This window comes from Schistocerca piceifrons, chromosome 7 (assembly GCF_021461385.2).
Source record: "Schistocerca piceifrons isolate TAMUIC-IGC-003096 chromosome 7, iqSchPice1.1, whole genome shotgun sequence".
NCBI lineage: Eukaryota > Metazoa > Arthropoda > Insecta > Orthoptera > Acrididae > Schistocerca > Schistocerca piceifrons.
The window spans coordinates 329,006,859-329,030,021 of NC_060144.1; the positions used below are offsets into that span (position 1 = coordinate 329,006,859).

The 23,163-nt window shown below is 42.8% G+C and overlaps 1 protein-coding gene across 1 annotated transcript in view; it reads right to left on the reverse strand.

Moving 5' to 3' along the window:
- Nucleotides 1–21,891: 21,891 nt before the first annotated feature.
- The window catches only part of LOC124805674 (ankyrin repeat and SAM domain-containing protein 1A-like), a 586,984-nt gene continuing 585,712 nt past the window's right edge, over nt 21,892–23,163 (reverse strand). The window contains exon 13 of the mRNA XM_047266244.1: nt 21,892–21,935. Coding sequence (XP_047122200.1) covers nt 21,892–21,935 — 44 coding nt within the window. The remainder of the gene's footprint in view (nt 21,936–23,163) is intronic.

A 23,163-nucleotide genomic window follows, 5' to 3' on the forward strand; every position in this document is an offset into this window, starting at 1 on the left:
CGCCTCTGCACAGAAGTGATATCTGGCGTTCCGCAAGGTAGTGTCATAGGCCCTCTACTGTTCCTCATTTATATAAATGATCTAGGTGATAATCTGAGCAGCCCCCTTAGATTGTTTGCGGATGACGCTGTAATTCACTGTCTACCAAAATTATCAGGCGATCAATTCCAATTACAAAACGATATAGAGAGAATTTCTGTATGGTGCGAAAAGTGGCAATTAGCACTAAACAAACAAAAGTGCGAGGTCATCCACATGGGTACTAAAAGAAATCAGATAAATTTTGGGTATACGATAAATCGCACAAATCTAAGGGCTGTCAATTCGACTAAATACCTAGGAATTACAGTTACGAGCTACTTAAATTGGAAAGACCACATAGATAATGTTTTGGGGAAGGCGAAACAAAGACTGCGCTTTGTTGGCAGAACACTCAGAAGGGGAGACAAACCCACTAAAGAGACAGCCTACATTACACTTGTCCGTCCTCTGCTGGAATATTGCTGCGCAGTATGGGATCCTTACCACGTAGGATTGACGGAGGACATCGAAAAAGTGGAAAGAAGGGCAGGTCGTTTCGTGGTATCGCGCAATAGGGGTGGGAGTGTCAGTGATATGATAAGCGAGTTGGGGTGGCAGTAACTGAAACAAAGGCGGTTTTCTTAGCGGCGAGATCTTTTTACGAAATTTCAATCACCAACTTTCTCTTCCGAATGCGAAAATATTTTGCTGACATCCACCTACGTGGGGAAAAATGACCATCATAATAAAATAAGAGAAATCAGAACACGAACGGAAAGATTTAGGTATTCTTTTTTCCCACGCGCCATTCGAGAGTGGAATAGTAGAGAAGTAGACGAAAATGGTTCGATGAACCCTCTGCCGGGTAATTAAGTGTGAATTGCAGAGTAACCTTGTAGATGTAGATGTAGACTAGGCAGTCGAACAGAACGATAAATATTTGCAACTGTTCAATTATTGTGCAAATGGCCATTCCTGCAATAGCGATATTTGCGAAGTATGTAACATGTACTCAAAAACATATTGGCTCTACTAAAGAACATATGGTACGTAGGCATTGTTCTGTTTCACTTCATTCAGTATTACATTAGCAAAAGGAAGAAAGGAAGGTTAGAATTTAACGTCTCGTCGTCGACAGGGCGCATTAGAGACGGAGAAAAAGCTCGCATCACGAAAGAAGCGGGAAGAAAATCGGCCGCGCCATTTTCAAAGAAACCATTCAACCACTTGCGTGAAGCGATTTAGCGAAATCACGAGAAACCTAAATCTGGATGGCCGGACAGGGATTTGAATCGTCATCCTCCCGAATGCGCGTCCAAGATGTCATTTCGACAAAAACGAAAGGGTTAAATCAGAAAAACGTATGTGAAGGAATGGAGCGTTAATTTTAACGTGCCCACACCTTCTTTCCTCCGTCACTTTACATAGTGGAACTTCTAAATCCAAACAAGAGTGTCCACAAAAAAGGGAATGTCAACTCATCCAACGCCTTGTCAATGAAAAACAAGATACAGCATATAAGAATAAAGTTCACAATAACGGGGCATCCTGAGCCACTTCCAATGGGCTGTGGCCATATGTTGGGAAAAGGCACGCGGATGTGCCTCATATCCACTCACCATCACGTAGTGGACATAATGTCCAACAAGCCACATGACGCTATTGTTCTTCGATAGCACTAGAGAAGCATTTGTTGTATCTAGGTATGTATTATATTCGTCTGAAAGATGAGGAAAGTCGGTGACCGTTGGGTGTATGCTTTTCTTGTAAGTAGGGGAAGACGACTATGGCAGGGATGGCGGTTATCGCTGAACAAGCACTTTTCTGTTATACCGGTCTTTTTCGTCTCCAGTTTAATCTGACCGTTTCTCTCAAAATAACCAGTTTCTGAAATAACAGATTCTCGTTTTTTTATTGCTATTATTTCCAATAATCAACGTGGACTTTGAACAAATACTTTAAAAAACTCTAATAAAGGAGAAGATGCAGCAGAATTCGGTCTATATGGGGTTGAGGCTGTGGCAGAAATTGATCTGACTGTCTCCAGCAAAGATGACGAAGTTGGAGGAGACAGGAGCGGCAAGGCGTGAGCGAAAGGTCACAAGTTGGTGACTTCCCCGCCTCGTCACTGTTAAATCCAGCCTAGTCGTCAAATATTGGGTGTCTAGAAAACCCGCTTTCTCAGATCGCTAGACAATATTGAAACAAATCGTATTAATGAGTTTGATTACAAAAGGAAAAGATTACAATACTTAACTATGCGATTACACGGATGTGTCGCAAGCAAAGGGTGACATACGAAATAATCAAGTTTCTTCAGTATAGACAATGCTACACAGTACAAGCGAAATGACTAGTCTTGAAGCTAGTCTTGAACTGGGCCACTGCTGTCACGTTCTGGTTCTGGAGACGCCGTAACAGTCACTTTTGGATGTTGCCACTTTTTCACACTGAACCAACCACAGATTAAGGGCTCATTACTATCTCGAGCGTAAAGCATTTCAATAAAAATTGTAGGTTGTCAATCAAATTTATTTTCTCTTCCAAGGAACATTGTAGTTGCTTGCTCCTTATGTGATGTCGCAAAGGTGTTGTGCTTCCTTCCGTTCTTAAGGGGGGTAGGACGTCAAACGGGCCGACTTGGAGCAGGAGAGGCATCACAGAACATTTTAATTTCCACTGTCTATACTTTTACAAATAAATTCATAAAACTTTGTCAGCATCACCAGGAAGGATTCAAGATTCACACTCATTGCAGTGGAAGATCGAAAGCATAACAAAATAAATTTTTTTTTAGGTGTGAAATTTCATCATTCTTTCACTTACTACTGACTGCATTTGTTGCTATAGGTACACTTTCCTTCATAAGTTAGAGAGATTCTTCGATGACTTTTGCACAGAATACAAACCATACTTACAGGTGTATGAAACTCTAGAATTTATTTAATTTATGAAAAAACGAATGAGCTGTTATATTTTAAACTTCATGTTTAGAAAAAACACAAATTTTTGTAGTTAATTATCTCAATTTTTACCACAGTTTTTAATAGATTTGTAAAATTCCAGAGCTGCATACACATTTGAGTATGGTTTGTATGCTGTGCAAAATTCATCGAAGAATCTCTCTTACTTATGAAGAAAAGTGTACCTATAGCAACAAATGCTGCCATTAGTAAGTGAAAAAATGATGAAATTTCACATGTGAAAAAATTATTTTGTTATGTTTTCGAACTTCCACTGCTGTGAGTATAAAATCTGAATCCTTCCTGGTGATGCTGACAAAGTTTTATGAATTTATTTGTAAAAGTATAGACAGTGGAAATTAAAATGTCCTGTCAAGCCTCTCCTGCTCCAAGTCGCCCCGTTTGTCGTCCTGCCCCCCTTAATCTTTTAAAACAAATGGAGCACTGTACTTCATTGTTACAGAACTTCTCCCCATCCTGTAATACAACAGATGGAAATGAGCGTTTGGTGCCATTGGCCGGGAGGCCCCTTGCGGGGCAGGTCCGGCCGGCTTGGTGCAGGTCTTATAATATTCGACGCCACATTTGGCGAGCTACACGCCGGAGGGGGATGAAATGATGATGAAGACAACACAACAACCAGTCCCTGAGCGGAGAAAATCTCCGACCCAGCCGGGAATCGAACCTGGGCCCGTAGGACGGCAATCCATCACGCTGACCACTCAGCTATCGGGGCGGACAATTCAACAGATGATCAAGGATGATAGGGAAAGACGACTAGGGGCGGGGGTGGGGGCGGACGCAAATCTTGCTCTCTCCACTTATACAAGTACCGTCTAATAAGCCACGCTACATGGTAATAGATACAGTATAGTCTCAACAATGCTGTAATGTTTCTTGTGTCATACGTTTGTGCCTTGTTTTCAACTGCGGGGTTAAAGTTAGAGTAGCAGTGATCGATTTTCCAACTTTCTATAATAGCCCAATATTTCAAAGCAATGGAAACTTTGCAATTAAGCATTACTCGTTTTTAAAGTAAGTTTTATGTACCAGGTGATCAAAACGTCAGTATAAATTTGAAAACTGAATAAATCACGGAATAATATAGATAGAAAGGTAGAAATTGGCACACATGCTTGAAATGATATGGGGTTTTATTAGAACCAAAAAAATACAAAAGTTCAAAAAATGTCCGACAGATGGCGCTTCATCTGATCAGAATAGCAATAATTAGCATAACAAAGTAAGACACAGAAAGATGATGTTCTTTAGAGCAAATGCTCAATATGTCCACCATCATTCCTCAACAATAGCTGTAGTCGAGGAATAATGTTGTGAACAGCACTGTAAAGCATGCCCGGAGTTATGGTGAGGCATTGGCGTCGGATATTGTCTTTCAGCATACCTAGAGATGTCGGTCGATCACGATACACTTGCGACTTCAGGTAACCCCAAAGCCAGTAATCGCACGGACTGAGGTCTGGGGACCTGGGAGGCCAAGCATGACGAAAGTGGCGGCTGAGCACACGATCACTACCAAACGACGCGCGCAAGAGATCTTTCACGCGTCTTTGTTTTTTTTTTTTTTTGTTCTAATAAAACCCCATGTCATTCCAAGCATGTGTGTCAATTTTTACCTCTCTATCTACATTATCCCGTGATTTATTAAGTTTTCAAATATATGCTGACTTTTTGATCACCCGGTATAAAAAAAATTACCATTGCTGCTATGGCAAATTGGGATGCCGGTTTTTTACCGAGTTATTAGTAAAACATGAAAAAAATCTGCTACGGAACAAATACCGAAAAATATAGGTTATTCGGAAATAAATACTGGTATCGGTTTTAACCGGTCGGTTTTTGCCATTCCTAGTCTGTGGACGTTTTCTTTCGTTTCTCCAGAAGTACGACTAGCTGCTCTGGGCGCTACGTATCAAGTTCTGGAACACCAGTAGAAGCGCACGGGCGAGAGATAGGAGGCTATGCAGGATGGGCGACGCCAGCGGCCGCCCACCGCGAGCAGCGGCACGCGCTGACGCCGCTGCGTGGGCGGCGCCCGTCGGTCCGGCCGCAGCGCATTCCTCGCGGTCCTCTGCGCGCCTGCCCGAGCGTCCACGCGTTCCCGGGACATCCCGTGGGACTGCCGGGCGACGGGTCTCGCACGCTTCATCCGTCACGAAGGCACTGAACCACACCTCAACTTCATTACCACTTTGCGATTCCACGTCGTCGTGCTTGAAATCAACGACACGAATATCTGGTTTGTACAGCATGTGATTAACGCCTAAAATACACTGCCTACGAAAACAATTGAAGCACCGAGAAGGGAACAAGAAAACGAAATAAAACTTCGCGGGTTGGAGGTCATTTCAGCAGTTATAAAGTCCACCTCCGTAGCACAGCGGTAGCGATACCATTACCGTTTATTACGCGAGGGGGCCTGGGTTCGATTCCCGGCAGAGGACTGGGTGTTGTGTGCCCTTCACCATCATATTCATCATCACTGACACGGAAGTCGCCGAAGTGGTGTCAACTAAAAAGACTTGTAATACGGGGTCCGAACCTCGAAGGGGATATCCCGGCCAATAAATGCCTATGATCATTTCATTTCAGTAGTTATAAAATTGAGTCAAATTTACTAAGAACTTGGCAGTGAGAGCCCACTTATCAGTATGATTTTGCTCCCCATCTGGCCTGGATGCATCCACTGATTCGGTTGGTAAGGGTGTCATAAGGCCATTGTACACTGACGTGACAGAAGTCATGAGACCCGTCCTACTAACGTGTCGGACCTTCTTTTGCCTGGCCTAGCGCAGCAAGTCGACGTGGCATGGACTCAACAAGTCGCTGGCAGCCCCCTGCAGATAGATATGTTGAGTTATTGTGTCTCTTTAGCCGTCCATAACTGAGAAATTGTTGACAGCGCAGGATTTTGTGCACGAGCTGACCTCTCGCTTATGTCCCACAAACGTTCGATGGGATTCATGTCGGGCGATCGGGGTGGCCAAATCCGCGACGTTATCCATAAACATTCCATAGTTGTTTGCAAACATGAAGTCCATGAGTGGCTGCATATGGTCTCGAAGTAGCCGAACGTAACCATTTCCAGTCAACGATCGGTTCAGCTGGAACAGGCGACCTCGTCCATTTTATGTAAACACAGCCGTCACCATTATAGAGCTACCACCAGATTGCACAGGTACTCTTTAGCCGTTCATAACTGAGAAATTGTTGACAGCGCAGGATATTGTGCACGAGCTGACCTCTCGCTTATGTCCCACAAACGTTCGATGGGATTCATGTCGGGCGATCGGGGTGGCCAAATCCGCGACGTTATCCATAAACATTCCATAGTTGTTTCCAGACATGAAGGCCATGAGTGGCTGCATATGGTCTCGAAGTAGCCGAACGTAACCATTTCCAGTCAACGATCGGTTCAGCTGGAACAGACGACCTCGTCCATTTTATGTAAACACAGCCCACACAATTATAGAGCTACCGCCACCTTGCACAGTGCCTTTTTGACAGCTTGGGACCATGGCTTCATGGGGTCTGCGCCACAGTCAAGCCCTACCACGAGCTCTTACCAAATGAAATCGGGACTCATCTGACCAGGTCACGGTTTTCCAGTTGTCTAGGGTCCGACCGATGTGGTCACGAACCCAAGAGACGCGCTGCAGGCGACTTGTGCTATTAGCAAAGGTACTCAGTTTGCTGCTAAAGGCCATTAATGCCAAATTTCGCCGCAGTGTCCTAACGGATACGTTCGTCGTACATCGCAAATTGATTTCTGCGGTTATTTCACGCAGTGTTGCTTATCTCTTCGCAACCGCCGCTGCTCTCGGCCGTTAAGTTGGGGCTGTCGGGCACTGCGTTGTTCACGGTGAGAGGTAGGGCCTGAAATGTGGTATGCTCGGTACATTCTTGACACTGTAGATCTCAGGATATTGAATACCCTAACAATTTCCGAAATAGAATGTCTCATGTGTCTAGCTCCAACTACCAATCCACATTCAAAGTCTGTTAAGGCCCGTCGTGCGGCCATAACCATGTCGGAAACCTTTCAAATGAATCAGTCGAGAACAAATTACAACTCCGGTAATGCACAGCCGTTTTATACCTTTTGTACGCGATGCTACCGCCATCCGAATATGCCCACATGTCTATCCGATGACTTTGGTCAGCTCAGTGTATCTTCTCCTGACGCAGAGTGGCCCACACCTACGCTGTATTATAACTGCTCCAGCTCTGCGACAGAGTTGACATCCGATCTGGTGTGGCGATATCTCCGGCTATGGGAGAACCGCAGCAACCCGCAGAGACTTGATAGAGCCACGTGCCCTGTATGGACGAGCAATGTCCTGCTGAAAAATGGTGCCCCGATATTGTAGCATGGGTGGTAACACATGAGGACGCCGCATTTCCGTGACATACCACTGTACCGTCAGAGTTCCCTGAAGCTATACCCGATGGTTCCTCGCACCATGACGCCTGGAGTAACACCTCTGTGCCACTGTAAAACGGTGGAAGAATACGACCTCTCCCCAGGCTGCCACGATACTCGCCGACAATGGTCATCCGGGATTGTGCTGAATCGCGATTCATCGCTGAATAGCATGCGCCGCCATACATCAGCAGTCCATGCTTCCCAGCCACAGCATCACTTTAGATCCAGTTACTTGTGTTGTGATGTCGATGGCAGCCTACGCATGGGACCGTGATTCCCTTTTTCGCCTGCTGCTAATCTCGGACCAATCGTGCGGGGTAACACAGCATGTTGCAGCAACTCCACTACTCATTCTCGGAGGGAGGGCGCAGATACGATGTGGTTATGATGTGCTTGGTGCACGGTACGGTGATACCCCCTTCTGGTGTACAGTCGCGGTCCAGCGGAAGCGTAACGACGAGTCTCCCTTCACGTTTCCAACTTGAGGCCACTGGCATATCCCAATGCCCAGTAATTTGCATATTGTAAGATTCGACCGCTGGGCAAACGGAGACCCACAATAAGCTACCTTTGAGGTTTTGGTAACGCTGTCTCACACGCATACACAAAATCTCAGTATCTTTCACAATGGTCGCTCAGCATCTCACGCTTTTCACGTCCGTTATTTAATCTAACCAACACTGATAACAACAGTAGCCATGATCAGTTATAATGCACTCTGACGAACATTCTACCTGTGACAGAAAAGTATAATGATAATCATTTACATACCCGTCAGTGGAGTGTACGTGTACGAAGTTACGTTGACATCGAACCATGTCTTCTACTTCTACATCTACATCTACATTTATACTCCACAAGCCACCCAACGGTGTGTGGCGGAGGGCACATTACGCGCCACTGTCATTACCTCCCTTTCCTGTTCCAGCCGTGTATGGTTCGTGGGAAGAACGACTGCCGGAAAGCCTCCGTGCACGCTCGAATCGCTCTAATTTTACATTCGTGATCTCCTCGGGAGGTATAAGTAGGGAGAAGCAATATATTCGATACCTCATCCAGAAACGCACCCTCTCGAAATCTGGACAGCAAGCTACAACGCGATGCAGAGCGCCTCTCTTGCAGAATCTGCCACTTGAGTTTGCTAAACATCTCCGTAACGCTATCATGCTTACCAAATAACCCTGTGACGAAACGCGCCGCTCTTCTTTGGATCTTCTCTATCTCCTCTGTCAACCCGACCAGGTACGGATCCCACACTGATGAGCAATACTCAGTTATAGGTCGAACGAGTGTTTTATAAGCCACCTCCTTTGTTTCTGGACTACATTTTCTAAGGACTCTCCCAATGACTCTCAACCTGGCACCCGCCTTACCAACAATTAATTTTATATGATCATTCCGCTTCAAATCGTTTCGTCCGCATACTCCCAGATATTTTACAGAAGTAACTGCTGCCAGTGTTTGTCCTGCTATCATATAATCATACAATAAAGGATCATTCTCTCTATGTATTCGCAATACATTACATTTGTCTATGTTAAGGGTCATTTGCCACTCCCTGCACCTAGAGTCTATCCGCTGCAGATCTTCCTGCATTTCGCTGCAATTTTCTAATGCTGCAACTTCTCTGTATACTACAGCATCATCCCCGAAAAGCCGCATGGAACTTCCGACACTATCTACTAGGACATTTATATATATTGTGAAAAGCAGTGGTCCCATAACACTTCCCTGTGGCACATCAGAGGTTACTTTAACGTCTGTAGACGTCTCTCCATTGAGAACAGCATCCTGGGTTCTGTTTGCTAAAAACTCTTCAATCCAGCCACACAGCTGGTCTGATATTCCGGAGCTTAACGTCTTTTGCAGGGCAGCGTAAATTTTCCTTGCTGGAAGTAAGGGTACGGCCCTCATTTTCTTGAAATGCGTCATATTGAGTATCGTGAAGTATAACGATATATTTATTCAGGAGATATGGTATATGTTGTTAGCGCAAACACAGAACGTAAACTACAGTATTCATATTATCATTTTCTTCAACGCAATACTGTGGCTTTTGTGTTTACTTTTTTTAGAGAGTTTAACAACATCGTATACGAGTTTACTGCTCAAAGATTGTATCGCTTGCGTCGGTTTGTTTGTAGACGTCCCCATTCTACTTATTTGCCGAATCAGTTTAGTAGACGTTCGAGAACGCATGCGAAAAACTGTACCTATCGATCGTGGGAGAGCACGTGATTCCTCACTCCCTTGCACTTGACATCTACCGTCGATAGTTCCACATTTCGCTCCTGTAAAGATATTTCCGACAGACAGTGTTGCAATAAGAATATTGTCAAATCGAAGAGAGCTTGGATAAGTTCGTGGGAAATCATTATTCACGTGGTTTTTATTCTGAGTCGATAAAATGTCATCAACAGCTGCCAGAATACAAGCTAGAAGAACAAAGCTGACTATCAATCACATACACCTATTCGATGGGCGATATATACCACTGGAAAAAAACCTTTGCTCGACGTACGTATCCGCAGAAGTGTGTGGGGTTAGATTTAAGGAGAGCAGGCAATAAAAGAATAAGCTGGAGAGTTAGTATTGTTGTTCGTAATGGGTGCCTAGAGGCCAAAGTTTACAGTATGGAAAGCTGAAAGTTAGCTTTCGAGATATGTTGACAATCTGGCCTGTCTATATAAGCTGAGCTGTCCCACACGATCCAAGGAACTGCAATAATAATGCACCTTTACTTTTACTTAGATTGCAGAGGCGCATTTACCAAGCACTTTCCTGGATTGTTATTAGATACGTTTGTTTACAATCTTGAGCTCCGTCTATTAGGCCGCTATCAAGTGATAGCTGATTATCTATACATTTATACATATATATAATTTTAAATTCCCGCCGTGCTTTTCTCCCCATATGTGTGAAGGTCACTCTCAGGAAGTATTGTAGGGATTTTGATATGGTTTTCTCTTACAGACAGGCTCATTCACTACGAAGTTTCATGTGTATAATTCATTAGTGCTATGCGCTACGGTCGCAGGTTCGAATCCTGCCTCGGGCATGGATGTTTGTGATGTCCTTAGGTTAGTTAGGTTTAACTAGTTCTAAGTTCTAGGGGACTAATGACCTCAGCAGTTGAGTCCCATAGTGCTCAGAGCCATTTGAACCATTAGTGCTATGCTAGAGAAGCCGTCCGGTCGCAGATATTTAGTGATATCCTTGCGAAGCCAGGGCGAGTCGATAGTTAAATTTAATGCTTTAAGTACGATTGAAGCCGGAGCGAGTGGATAGTTAAATCTAAGGTTCTAAGTACGATATTGCAATGCCTGGGGTTATTCTGCATTACGACGCAAAGTTGTATTGAACATGCATGCGATAAGCGGGAAATCCGGCTTCGAGTCCCGGTCAGGCACAAATTTTCACTGTCGTCATTCCATTGTACAGCTGATGGTTGTCCATATTCGCAATTGCGAATATATTTAATGTATTTCATAACGGCTATAGTCGTCGCAGTGCCTGTTCCTTTGAACATGCATGCCTGTCCAAAGGAACTTGCATTGTAATTCAGAAAACCACAGGCACTGCAATATTATGGTTATCCACCGACACCGGGCAAGTGACGTTCAAGCAAAATGTTTCACCTGTACAGGAACATACGTAATGGATGTACGAGTACAGGTTGTAGTCGCATGGTTGAAGACATGTGGAAGTTTGGGTCTGCCCGTGCGTCGTGCAAATGGTAAGGCGCCCTCTCGCAATAAGCGGTCACAGTCACCATTCCATTCTACAGCTGATGGTTGTCCATATTCGCAACAATTGAGAATATATTTAATGCAAAATTTTAAAGGTCGTCAGCAATTTAATAGTCGTTAGCTGATATAATAGCATTTTGTTGAATGACAGCTTGGCACTGATCCGATTGCTTTCTGTTTACTTGCCACCACAGTCCTGCAGAATTTCAGACTTTTCTTTGGTGTATTTATTCACAACCACGATTTCAGCCAATTACACCATTATGAAGTAACAATCCGGGCGTAAAATGCTGTCGCTTTTAAAATACTGAACTACTGCGGACGGAAGTAAACGGAAAATAACAGCAAGTATTGGTAAAGAATTTTCCTACCACGAAAACATTAACAACAGTAGTTCAGCACGTATACATTTTTGGACAGTTTAAAGTCAAGGTGACTGCAGCACTTCAGAAAAGTGATGCTGGTGCTGGTGCAGAAATAGGACGGTGCATAGGAAAGGCCATCATCAGAACCCAGCAGTTTCGTTGTTCTGAAGAGGAATGTTGCAGAGGCGGTCGAAATGTCGGTTTTGTTAGCAGATTTTTAGCGTTACGAAAAGACGCGGCCTAATATTGAAATGGATTTTACGTAAATTGACACTAGACGTGGAAAGTTACTTAAACGCACTTAATGGCTCTGAGCACTATGGACTTCTGAGGTCATCAGTCCCCTAGAACTTAGAACTAATTAAACCTAACTAACCTAAGAACATCACACACATCCATGCCCGAGGCAGGATTCGAACCTGCTACCGGAGCAGTCGCGCGGTTCCAGACTGAAGCGCCTAGAACCACCCGGCCACACTGGCCGGATAAACGCACTTAAGTCCATATGTTTTTTTGTTTCGACATTTTTCGAATCATCATTTTTTATTCTTTAGCAAGAAACTGAGTTCATTACGTACCCAAATGTTATGAATTTATGTGGGCTATGCAGAAAATAAACGTATAATGCACAAAAAGCATTTTAAAAGTTGCGTATTAAAGTACAGATATTAATTTGTGTGTTCAGAACAGGTAATCAGCGCTAATGTTCGTACATTTCTGTGGCGGAATACGAGAGCTCTCTCTTTTTTTTACTTTTTTTATTCCACCGTCGCAGACATGCTCCGCCGATCCGTCAAATAATTTTACTCCGTCTCTTAAAGCTCATTATAGACTAGAAACGTCTATCCTCCCACTTGTTGCTTCAACTTAAGAACCAAATGCAACTACGAATTATGCATTATCAGATAAATGTACTGAGTTTTTCCCTCCCGTAAAACTGCACTAATTTATGTGTCTCGCGTGGAGGGTGCCGACGGGACTTGTCCCACAGTTTAAATAATTACGCAAGACAACACTTCTTGCCGCTTGTTTTGTATACTAGTTCTGAATATAGTGCTTATATTGTCTCTGAGTACGCACTGTCATTGGTAGTGAATTCTGAATATCAAAATTCTATGAAAGATTTTCTTTCCTGTTAATTGTCTGTCATAAATTATTTGGAAACTTGTTTAATGTCACAACACAGCTTCCGCACTTGGAAAGATTTGGATTAAACACAGCCACTTCTACTCATTTTTTGAACATATTCGTCCCAGATCTAGTTCTGGTGATCTTACAGATAGCAAGGGGAAACAGTTGTAGTCTCTAAGATGTGAAAAATCTTTCCTCCCATTTTTTAAAATACTTGAATTTGTATTTCTTGAATACTCTTGTAATGCGCATGACTGTCGTGACTACCTTCCACATATTGAGCATGTACGTGTAGTCACAGCTCACCTTGAGTGCACACAATCGATGTGGCGCAATCGATTCAGAAACGCCAGAACGAAACACAACGTTACCTAGTAACGAACTACTAGAACTGTTGCGAGTCTCACAGGACACTGATAGAACTAAAGTTAACCAATCTATGGTGTAGACAATTTCCAGCAAATGAATGAAACAGCCGACGACGTGCTTTAGGGGAATTCTATTAATTTTTGTGGATTACTTCAAAAATTTGGTAATATTATTTGTATCAACATCACTTTACATCAACATTACTGATGTGAGGGCACAGCTGTCTACCACAAATTGATAATTACTTGATTGAGCTGATTTCTTCTGTCGGAATGCAACAGATTCTTCCAAACAATAGATTTACCCTCCGACAATATTGCTATCGATGTAACGACACATATTTAAAAAATCGCAACAAATGGAGTCCACAACATCGCTTAATGTTATGACTTAGGTCACCACGATAACAAACAAAATTCGTTATTCTATACGGAGACATTGGATTGCATCGAAGGCCAAGGTACAGAGATTCTGTCGTCAGTAAAAAGAAATTTCCTATAAGATGACGCGTATCAAGAACTGCAAAATCGTTATTGACATGGTCAACGCGAAGCGCAAAGCGAAGATTTAATCACATAGTTTACTTAGACGACGTTTATAAATACAGAAGTAATAGAAGAGAAATAGTAATTTCATCTTCCCACTGCTACTATCACCCTCGTCCGCTGATATAATAACCTCGTTTGTAAAACATAACCATCAAGAAAGCGTCTTTATTAGGCCTCTGTGTTGAAGAGCAGATAATATCATAAGCACCTCGGCCCTCTTGATGTGTAGTTCACGCAAAATTTATAACTGTTTTCTAGCTATGATAAAAGTTTTTCATTTAGAAGAACATCTTACCGATATTAATCACAAACATATCATCCTCCATTGTCTATGACTTTCTCGGAACATTGCAATACTTTATCAGTACAGATATTTTCTACTTCAGAGCTCAATGGCCCATTGTAATGTGAAAAACAATTCTGCAATCCCGTGATCTTCATCAAGACACAGGAAGCAAAAGAAGATAATCTAAGCGAGCAAGATCACCTGAACATCTGGTATATCGTTAGTAAATGACACATTTATCCCATAAGATAAATAACTCTAGGATGCACAGCATCTACTGAACGGGACACTGATTCTCTGAGAACTCATCCAATCCATTCTGCTCCTGATGTTCTCAATACATCCACTCACACATCAAACACCTATCATCGCATTATAGCAATACGATTTTAGAACAAATTGCCGTGTAATCTGAATCGAATCCAAGACTACTTTGCCTTCATGAGGAGATCAAAACTTTATCTGCTGTCATAGGAGTACCTTCCCTCTCGTCATGTCCCAGTCAGTAAAACTTTATCTGCCCTTATAGGCGTACCTACCCTCTCGCCATTTCCGAGCCATTTTCTTTCTGTCTAACAGGGAACCAGTGTCTATGCCACACTGTAAACTATCTGTGTTTTTCCCATTACTTTTTATTTCTATGGCCGCTTTTATCATTCCTTTCTATTTATGTTACATTCCTCGCATTTCATCTGCTAAGCCTACCCAATTGTTTTTCGCTCTTCCTCTGAGCATCCAACTTCTTCTCCTCAGTGATTCCTTCAGTACAGTTGTCATACGTTTCTGTTAAACGTATCTCACAAGAAAGTGATGAGGAAATTGCGTAATATTAATAGAAAAGGATAAAATAAATTCTGACACCAAAGCTGCTTTATTTATTGGGTGAGTAGTTTCGGTCTTTGCCCATGTTCACGAGCCACTATTTGTCTTTAAAATATGGTTCAAATGGCTCTGAGCACTATGGGACTTAACATCTGAGGTCATCAGTCCCCTAGAACGTAGAACTACTTACACCTACCTAACCTAAGGACATCACACACATCCATGCTCGAGGCAAGATTCGAGCCTGCGACCGTAGCAGTCGCGCGGTTCCAGACTGAAGCGCCTAGAACCGCTCGGCCACATCGGCCGGCCTTTAGAATATGGTTGAGGTGGACAGTTCTAATTATGTGGACACACTTAAATATATCTCATATCTTCATTATCCAGCATGATGTGATCCACGTGAAAACAATATTGTATACACAATGGAAAATTTGTTGCTATTCTATTACACTGTGTCTCACGCTGGGTTTTTCTACAAGAACAAATTCTCTGCTCCCTCTATTGAAAACAGTCAGATGCTGAAAACTTTTCTTCCTTAGCTCAAAACCTAGCACGACCAATTTTCAAATATACAGCACTTAAGCGTTCTTTAGGACCACAATGCCACAAACATCTAGAAAATAATATCCAAGCGATGCGTTGTTGCGATAAACGCTACGAAATTAATGCAGCGACCTGAGATGTGGACGCTAACATAAATGTGACATGATATACGAGATGTCTAGAAGAAATGTGTGAAACCCTCTACTAGTACTTTCAGTAACAAGTTTCTGCTCACACCAAAGAATCACGGAGTGTCGGAGAAAAATGTGTCATGGGAACTTGAGACCGATAGGTTATCTCTAGGAATGACCAGCGCCTCCATGACGTCACGGCTGCCTGCTTTTCCTAAATAAGGCCTACCGCAACGGCGGCACCGACCCTGAGCTTTGGTCCGCAGCTGTGGCCGCCTGTTATCACAAACGTCTACCGCCAACGCCCCATAAACGCGATCCCACCCACGAAACAGGACCGATGTCACATTCCTTTCTAAAACCACGATGAAAAATTTACAACGTGTATCATGCTAATGCCATTCATTTTGTGATTACAAGCCCGTTTGAGTTATTATGTTTGATAAAAAAAATGGTCTCTACGGGACGTAGGATACTCTATCATGTGCGAGCTTCTTCATCTCCGAGTAACTACTGCAACCTACATCCTTCTGAATCTGCTTAGCGTATTCATCTCTTGGTCTCCCTCTACGATTTTTACCCTCCACGCTGCCCTCCAGTACTAAATTGGTGATCCCTTGATGCCTCGGAATATGTCATACCAACCGATCCCTTCTGCTAGTCTAGTTGTGCCATAAATTCCTCTGCTCTCCAATTCTGTTCAATTCCTCCTCATATGTTACGTGATCTACCCATCTAATTTTCAGCATTCTTCTGTAACACCACATTTCGAAACCTTCTATTCTCTTCCTGTCTAAACTGTTTATCGTCCACGTTCCATTTCCATACACTGCTACACTCCATCTTTCAGAAAGGACTTCCTGACACTTAAATCTATACTCAATGTTAATAAATTTCTCCTCTTCAGAAAAGCTTTTCTTACCATTGCTAGCCTACATTTTATATCGTCCCTACTTCGACCGTCATCAGTTATTTTGCTTCCAAAATTGCAAAACTCATCTACTAATCTAAGTATCTCGTTTCCTTGATCTAATTCCCTCAGCATAACCTGATTTAATTCGACTACTTTCTATTATTCTCTCTTTGCTTTTGTTGATGTTCATCTTATATCCTCCTTCCAAGATATTGTCCATTCCGTTCAAATACTTTTCCAAATCCTTTGCTGTCTCTGATAGAATTACAGTGTCATCGTCAAACCTCGAAGTTTTATTTCTTCTCACTGGACTTTAATTCCTACTCCAAATTTTTCTTTTGTTTCCTTTACTGCTTGTTCAATACAAGTAATGAATAATGTCGGGGATAGGCTACAACCCTGTGTCACTCCCATCTCGACCACTGTCCCTCGACTCTTGTAAGTGGCATCTGGTTTCTGTAGAAATTGTAAATAGCCTTTCGCTCCCTGTATTTTACCTCTGCCACCTTCAGAATGTGAAAGAAAGAATTTAAATCAACATTGTCAAAATCTTTGTCTATGTCTACAAATTCTAGAAATGTAGGTTTGCCTTTCCTTAATTTATCTTCTAAGACAAGTCGTCGGGTCAGTACTGTCTCATATGTTCCTACATATCTACGGAATAAAAATTGATCTTCCCCGACATCGGGTTCTACGAGATGAAAACTATCTGCCTATAATTTATGCTTACTAATCTATATTTTCAAACAAATATAGATTGCTTTTTTGGTATCTCATAACTGTTTCTAAATGTCATATTTTATATTAGATTTAAGACCTCTTATAAAACATACATCGAAATGAATGTAATGTAAACTATGAGAAATGCCTGCTCAGTTGCAAGCGAAACGTGACAGAATAAATAAACCAGTAAAGACGGAGAACTCGAGTGGGAAGAAGGAGTTCTGAAAGTATGGAAAAATGCAAGGGGGCGCTAGTGTTTTTCGCTTTTACTAGTTAAAACTGTCGTAGATTAACTGCTATCCACTACAATGTGAAAATTATGGATGTACAGAGAGCTGGAGTTCATGAGATCTGATTACAGCCGGTGCATCATGTCATACCTTTATCGACTGCCGACAATAAAGTATTTTCGCTTTCGCCAATGTACTTCCACACAGCCATATGGAGAAATCTGCGTCCTCGCATTAGTACGATCACTATATCACTGTACACAATACCCTCCTACGTCTATCACTCTCTCATGTTTGTTTATTCATACACGTGTGCGTGTGTATGTGTGTGTGTGTGTGTGTGTGTGGTTAACTGCGTGTGGGTGAGTGGGTCGTGTGTCAAACACAGCGATGTGATTCCAGTGTGCTTACGTCAGCCGGTAACATATGGAGTGACATAACCCCTGCCGTATAATGATTTTGTTCTGCTATAAAACAGAGTAACATCAGTTTCTGACAGCTTGAAGAAACGTATTTTCTGTTTGACTTGACCAGAGAACATAAAGTACAACAATAGCTTTTAACATCGACCAGGTAAGGTAATGAACTCGTATTCAGAAAAGGTGGGTCTCAAATCACCATACATACTCAGCTTCAAGCGAATTTTGGTTCTTTCCTTCAACAAAGCCATGAGCGACTGATTCTCCCTTCTTTGTCACATTGGAGCTAATATTCCATGTCTAATGATATCTCTGACGATGGTAAATTAATCCTTATTTTACTTTCGCTTCTATTTGCAATTTTTATATAGCTGCAAAGTGGTGTGGTATTGTATAGAAAATGCATACACCATGTTACGTTTTCTACGGTGAAAGGGCGCCACTCGATTACTATTTTCTAATATTTGCAAATTCTCTGAAATTCGTTGCCCATTGCACGATGAAACGGTTACCAGTTCCTAACTGGAAACGCTACAGAACCTAGGTAATGTCAGTGATAGTGTGTCCTCGAAATAAGGAGTGTCAGCCGCGCAGGATTAGCCGAGCGGTCTAGGCGCTGCAGTCACGGACTGTGCGGCTGGTCCCGGCGGAGGTTGAGTCCTCCTTCGGGCATGGGCGTGTGTGTTTGTCCTTAGGATAATTTAGGTTAAGTAGTGTGTAAGCTTAGGGACTGATGACCTTAGCAGTTAGGTCAAATAAGGTTTCACACACATCTGAACATTATTTATTTATTTTTCTAAAATAAGAAACACGCGACTCTCCTTAGACCATAACACTCCTCTGCATACAATAATCCTGGCATTAAAGCTCATAGCTAGGAATCAATTACGGTGTGCCTTATAACAGCTAACTAGGGATTCCTGGAAGTGAAACAACAGACAAACTAGCCAAAGTAGCCACTTACGACAAAGAGAGGGGAAGTGTAGAACTACCAGCTGCAGGACTTTTAAATAGTATCAAACTGATAAACAGAGAGTGTCCAAGAATCAGTACGGTAGTGGCGAATAAGTTCTGGCACGTGGAACATCATGTTTGAGAAGACTCAACAACACTATAAAGCGCCTCGCGTTTAACCATGGCTGCTACAGCCTTGGTGACATCCAACTTACGGCACAAGTCACTTTGTGTGTCATACAATAATATTTTGTTTTTTAATTTGACGTTGGCATACATTTCGCCGGCCGGGGTGGCCGAGCGGTTCTAGGCGCTATAGTTTGGAACCGCGCGACCGCTACGGTCGCAGGTTCGAATCCTGCCTCGGGCATGAATGTGTGTGATGTCCTTAGGTTAGTTAGGTTTAAGTAGTTCTAAGTTCTAGGGGACTGATGACCTCAGAAGTTAAGTCCCATAGTGCTCAGAGCCATTTGACATACATTTCGTTGTGTCAGGTTTAATTCCATACGGAAACAGTTATGCCCAGCAACTGAATTCATTTCAAGTACGAGGGCTATCCGCAAAGTACATTACGTTTTGGAATTAAAAATAAATGAAGTATTGGAAATTTTTGTATTATATACAGATGAAAGCCACACTTAAATACTACTTTTCTACATAGTTGCCATTTAAATTAAGGCACTTATAAGTAACCATGGACGAGCTTGGAAATTCCTTCGTCGTAAAATTCCGCCGCCTGCGCCTTCAACCACGTGGTTACCTCTTCTTGAAGCTGTGCGTCGTCATCAAAACGCTGCATAGCCAACTACTTCTTCATTGCTGGGAATAAGTGGAAGTCGCTCGGTGCCAGGTCGGGACTGTACGGCGGATGAGGAAACAACTCCCACTTAAAAGATTCGAGAACTTCACGAGTGGCATTTGCCGTGTGGGCCCGGGCGTTGTCGTGAATCAGCAAGATCTTAGAGCCCAACTTTCCCCTGCGCTTGTTTTGTATTGCTCCTCTGAGGTTGTGCAGAGCTTGGCAATACCTTTGAGAGTTTATTGTAGTGCCTCTTTCCAGGAAATCCACAAAAATCACACCTTTTCTGTTCCAGAAGAAGAGGTAACCACGTGGTTGAAGGCGCAGGCGGCCGAATTTTACGACGAAGGGATTTCCAAGCTCGTCCATCGCTACGATAAGTGCCTTAATTTAAATGGCAACTATGTAGAAAAGTAGTATTTAAGTGTGGCTTTCATCTGTATATAATAAAAAAAATTTCCAATACTTCATTTATTTTTAATTCCAAAACGTAATGTACTTTTTGGATAGCCCTCGTAGTAAAGGATAGAGCAACCAAACGCAATGTTGTTATGTTGTTAATTGCGTATCTAGATTTCGGTCACAGTGTGACCATATTGAGTACTGTAGCTGACATTTGTAGCGAGGACTAAGTCGGTTAATGAGCTCATAGTTTCCCCGCTAACCGCAAAATACCACAACATACGTTCAAATCTCCCACATTTTCGGCGCCACAACAGTCATGCGAGTGCTGATGAAAACCCGCACGCTGCTCACCTCGAATAGAATCCTCTGTTTCGTATATGGAAAGTATACTCTCTTCCACAACCACTTAGCTCCCTACATCGTATTAACAGTGACTACCACACGCCCGGACAGCAACGAGCGTTTGACGAACCGCTTCCAGGATAACGCGTTGGCCTTGCTTCGGATCCGGACCGCGTATTAACGACAAGGATCGGTGTGAAGGCCAGCCTGGGTGTGGAAGTAAATGCCGGGCTGGTCCGCATGTAACGCTTCAGATATACTCTACATATATCAAGTAAACTTTTAGAATATGTTCTTATACTTGCACATAGGATTTACTCTTGACACAGTCACCGATTCCGTCCTGGGAGGTGAGTAAAAGATTTATTACAGATGTTTAGTATCTTCAAACCCTTAACCAGCAGCATCAGTGGCTTCCCCTAACCTTTTTCACTTCGGCCTGTCCAGACAGTAACTCCATCTACTTTTAGTAAGAAGTTGACGCAATGCTTAAAATTTCGTCCAATTTTATTTCTGAATAGTTTGTCTCTATCAAAGCAGTACTGCCAACCAAACCCTACAGCTGCTTGTTGGAGAGGAATGGGTAGATTCTTCAGCCTTTATCTCCCGTTCTCTTTGCTAACTAATTCAGTCACTGCCTTTTTTCAGCGGGAAACGGTTTATTCGTGTGATTCGGTGATCTTATGGACGTTGTCTAGGTCACCAACATTAAGTCAATTGCTGCGATGTTTTAAGTGAAAGTCAGTTCTGTCTGATAAATTCCACCTACACTGTCCAGTTGTAACATTCCAGGCTTATAGTTAACACCCCTGCATTATGTATTATTAGATCAATGCTCTTATATCTCCAGCTATAATTACATTAAATTACGTTTCGATAATAGGCAAAAGGCTTTCAGAAGTGTAATAGCAGTACCAAACAATAGTAGCTACAATACCCTTTGTACCATAAACAATCAAAATCAGATTCAGGAAATTAATATATGGAAAAGTTTAGATAAAAGAATAATATATTTCGTTCTCATCATCTGTAAATCGTAGGAATTAAATCTCTAGCCTAATTAACAAAATATAGATAATTAATCGTTTAGCATTGTTAGAATGCTTATTTCTGCAATTTCAATATTGATGTGATTTTTATGTGTTTATAAAACGGCTTAAACTTGTTCTAGCAAAGTAGGGAATATTATAGAGTGTTTGATAATATTGTTAAACTATTTCATATTACAAATTACGTTTTGCATTATTATAACCAGTAGTACATTGTAGGAAGAGTATAAATACTCGGCCTCGAGTATTGTTAGGGCAGATGAGTGTCGGACCCACTAGAGGACAGATCTCAGCGTACAGTTCAGATAAGTTCTTGGTGCATGATTGAGGTTTGGACTTACAACAGAGCAACTCGTGTGTTGGACATTGTCTAAAACAGCATATTAGAACAGTGCAGTGACGGATTATTTCGGAGTGTTTAAACAGTTTGATTTAATATCGCAAAAGACAGAACGATATGTGACTTTGTATTCGTACTTTGTTAAGTATTAGTGTGGAACAATGCAATGGACCTCACACACGCATTCCTGTCAAATTACTGCATCTGGACTATTTAAAATCGCCAGTGTAGTATGTGCTACCATCGGTTAGTAAGGACGAGGCTTATTACACCGAAGATTGATCATGAGCTCATAAGATACAGGTTTTGAAGTGGATAAATCTACGTACTTACTTTACTTCAGTTGTGGCCTACATCATTGAAGTGAAAGCCATTATGGAATCCTGTAATTATTGAACAAGCATATTTTAGCTCATGTATGCAGTCGTCGAGGGACACCGAAGTCAGCCGGCCGGGGTGGCCGAGCGGTTCTAGGCGCTACAGTCGCAGGTTCGAATCCTGCCTCGGGCATGGATGTGTGTGACGTCCTTAGGTTAGTTAGGTTTAAGTAGTTCTAAGTTCTAGGGGACTGATGACCTTAGAAGTTAAGTCCCATAGTGCTCAGAGCCGTTTGAACCAGCCAACACCGAAGCCAAGATATTCGCAGGTATTTAAACCATTTTTAACTACTCACTAACCGATGGAACGCTACAGGGTCACATTAATACGACCATCAATCAAAACCCTATATAACCACCTTTTGTACTGCGGACCGCTGCGAGATGTGGAGGAAGAGAGCCAGTGAGGGTCTGGAAGGTACCGACACGGGTGTGGAACCATGCCGACTCCAATGCCGTGGTCAGCTGCGATAAGTTTCTCGGTTGAGGATCCATGGTGCGAACAGCCCGATCGAGTTAGTCCCAAGTATTCTTGATCGGTTTTAAATCCTGAGAGTTTGCTGGTCAGGGGAGTACGATAAACTCATCACAATCCACTTCTAACCACGCACGTACACTACGAGATCCGTGTCACTCGTCGCGTTGTCCTGCTGGTAGGTGCCATCATGGCGAGGAAAAACAAGCTGCATGTACGGGTGGAAATCGTCCCCAAAGATAGCTGCATACTTATGTTGATCCACTGTGCCTTCCAGACGGACCAGACCACCCAGGGAACGCCACGAAAACGTCCCTCAGGCCATAAAACTCCCTCCACCGACATGGACCCATCCAGCGATTGTTGCAGGATGTTTGCTTTCATAGTTTCACGCCGCACACGCCAACGGCGATTGTCTGATGGAGCATAAAACGTGAATCATGTGAAAAGGTCACCTGTCGCCACTCAGTGGACGTCCGGTTGCGTCACTGTCGTTCAAATTCCAGCCTTCGTCACCGATAAACAGCAGTCAGCAGGCGTGCATGAACCAGGAGCCTGCTCCGGAGGCCCATACAAGGCAACGTTCGCTGGACAGTCGTTGAGGAGACACTGTTGGTAGCCCCTTGGTTCATCTGGATGGTCAGTTGTTCAATTGTTGCACTTCTGTTCGACCGTATCCACTCCTCAGTTGTAGTTCACACCTACACTCCTGGAAATGGAAAAAAGAACACATTGACACCGGTGTGTCAGACCCACCAT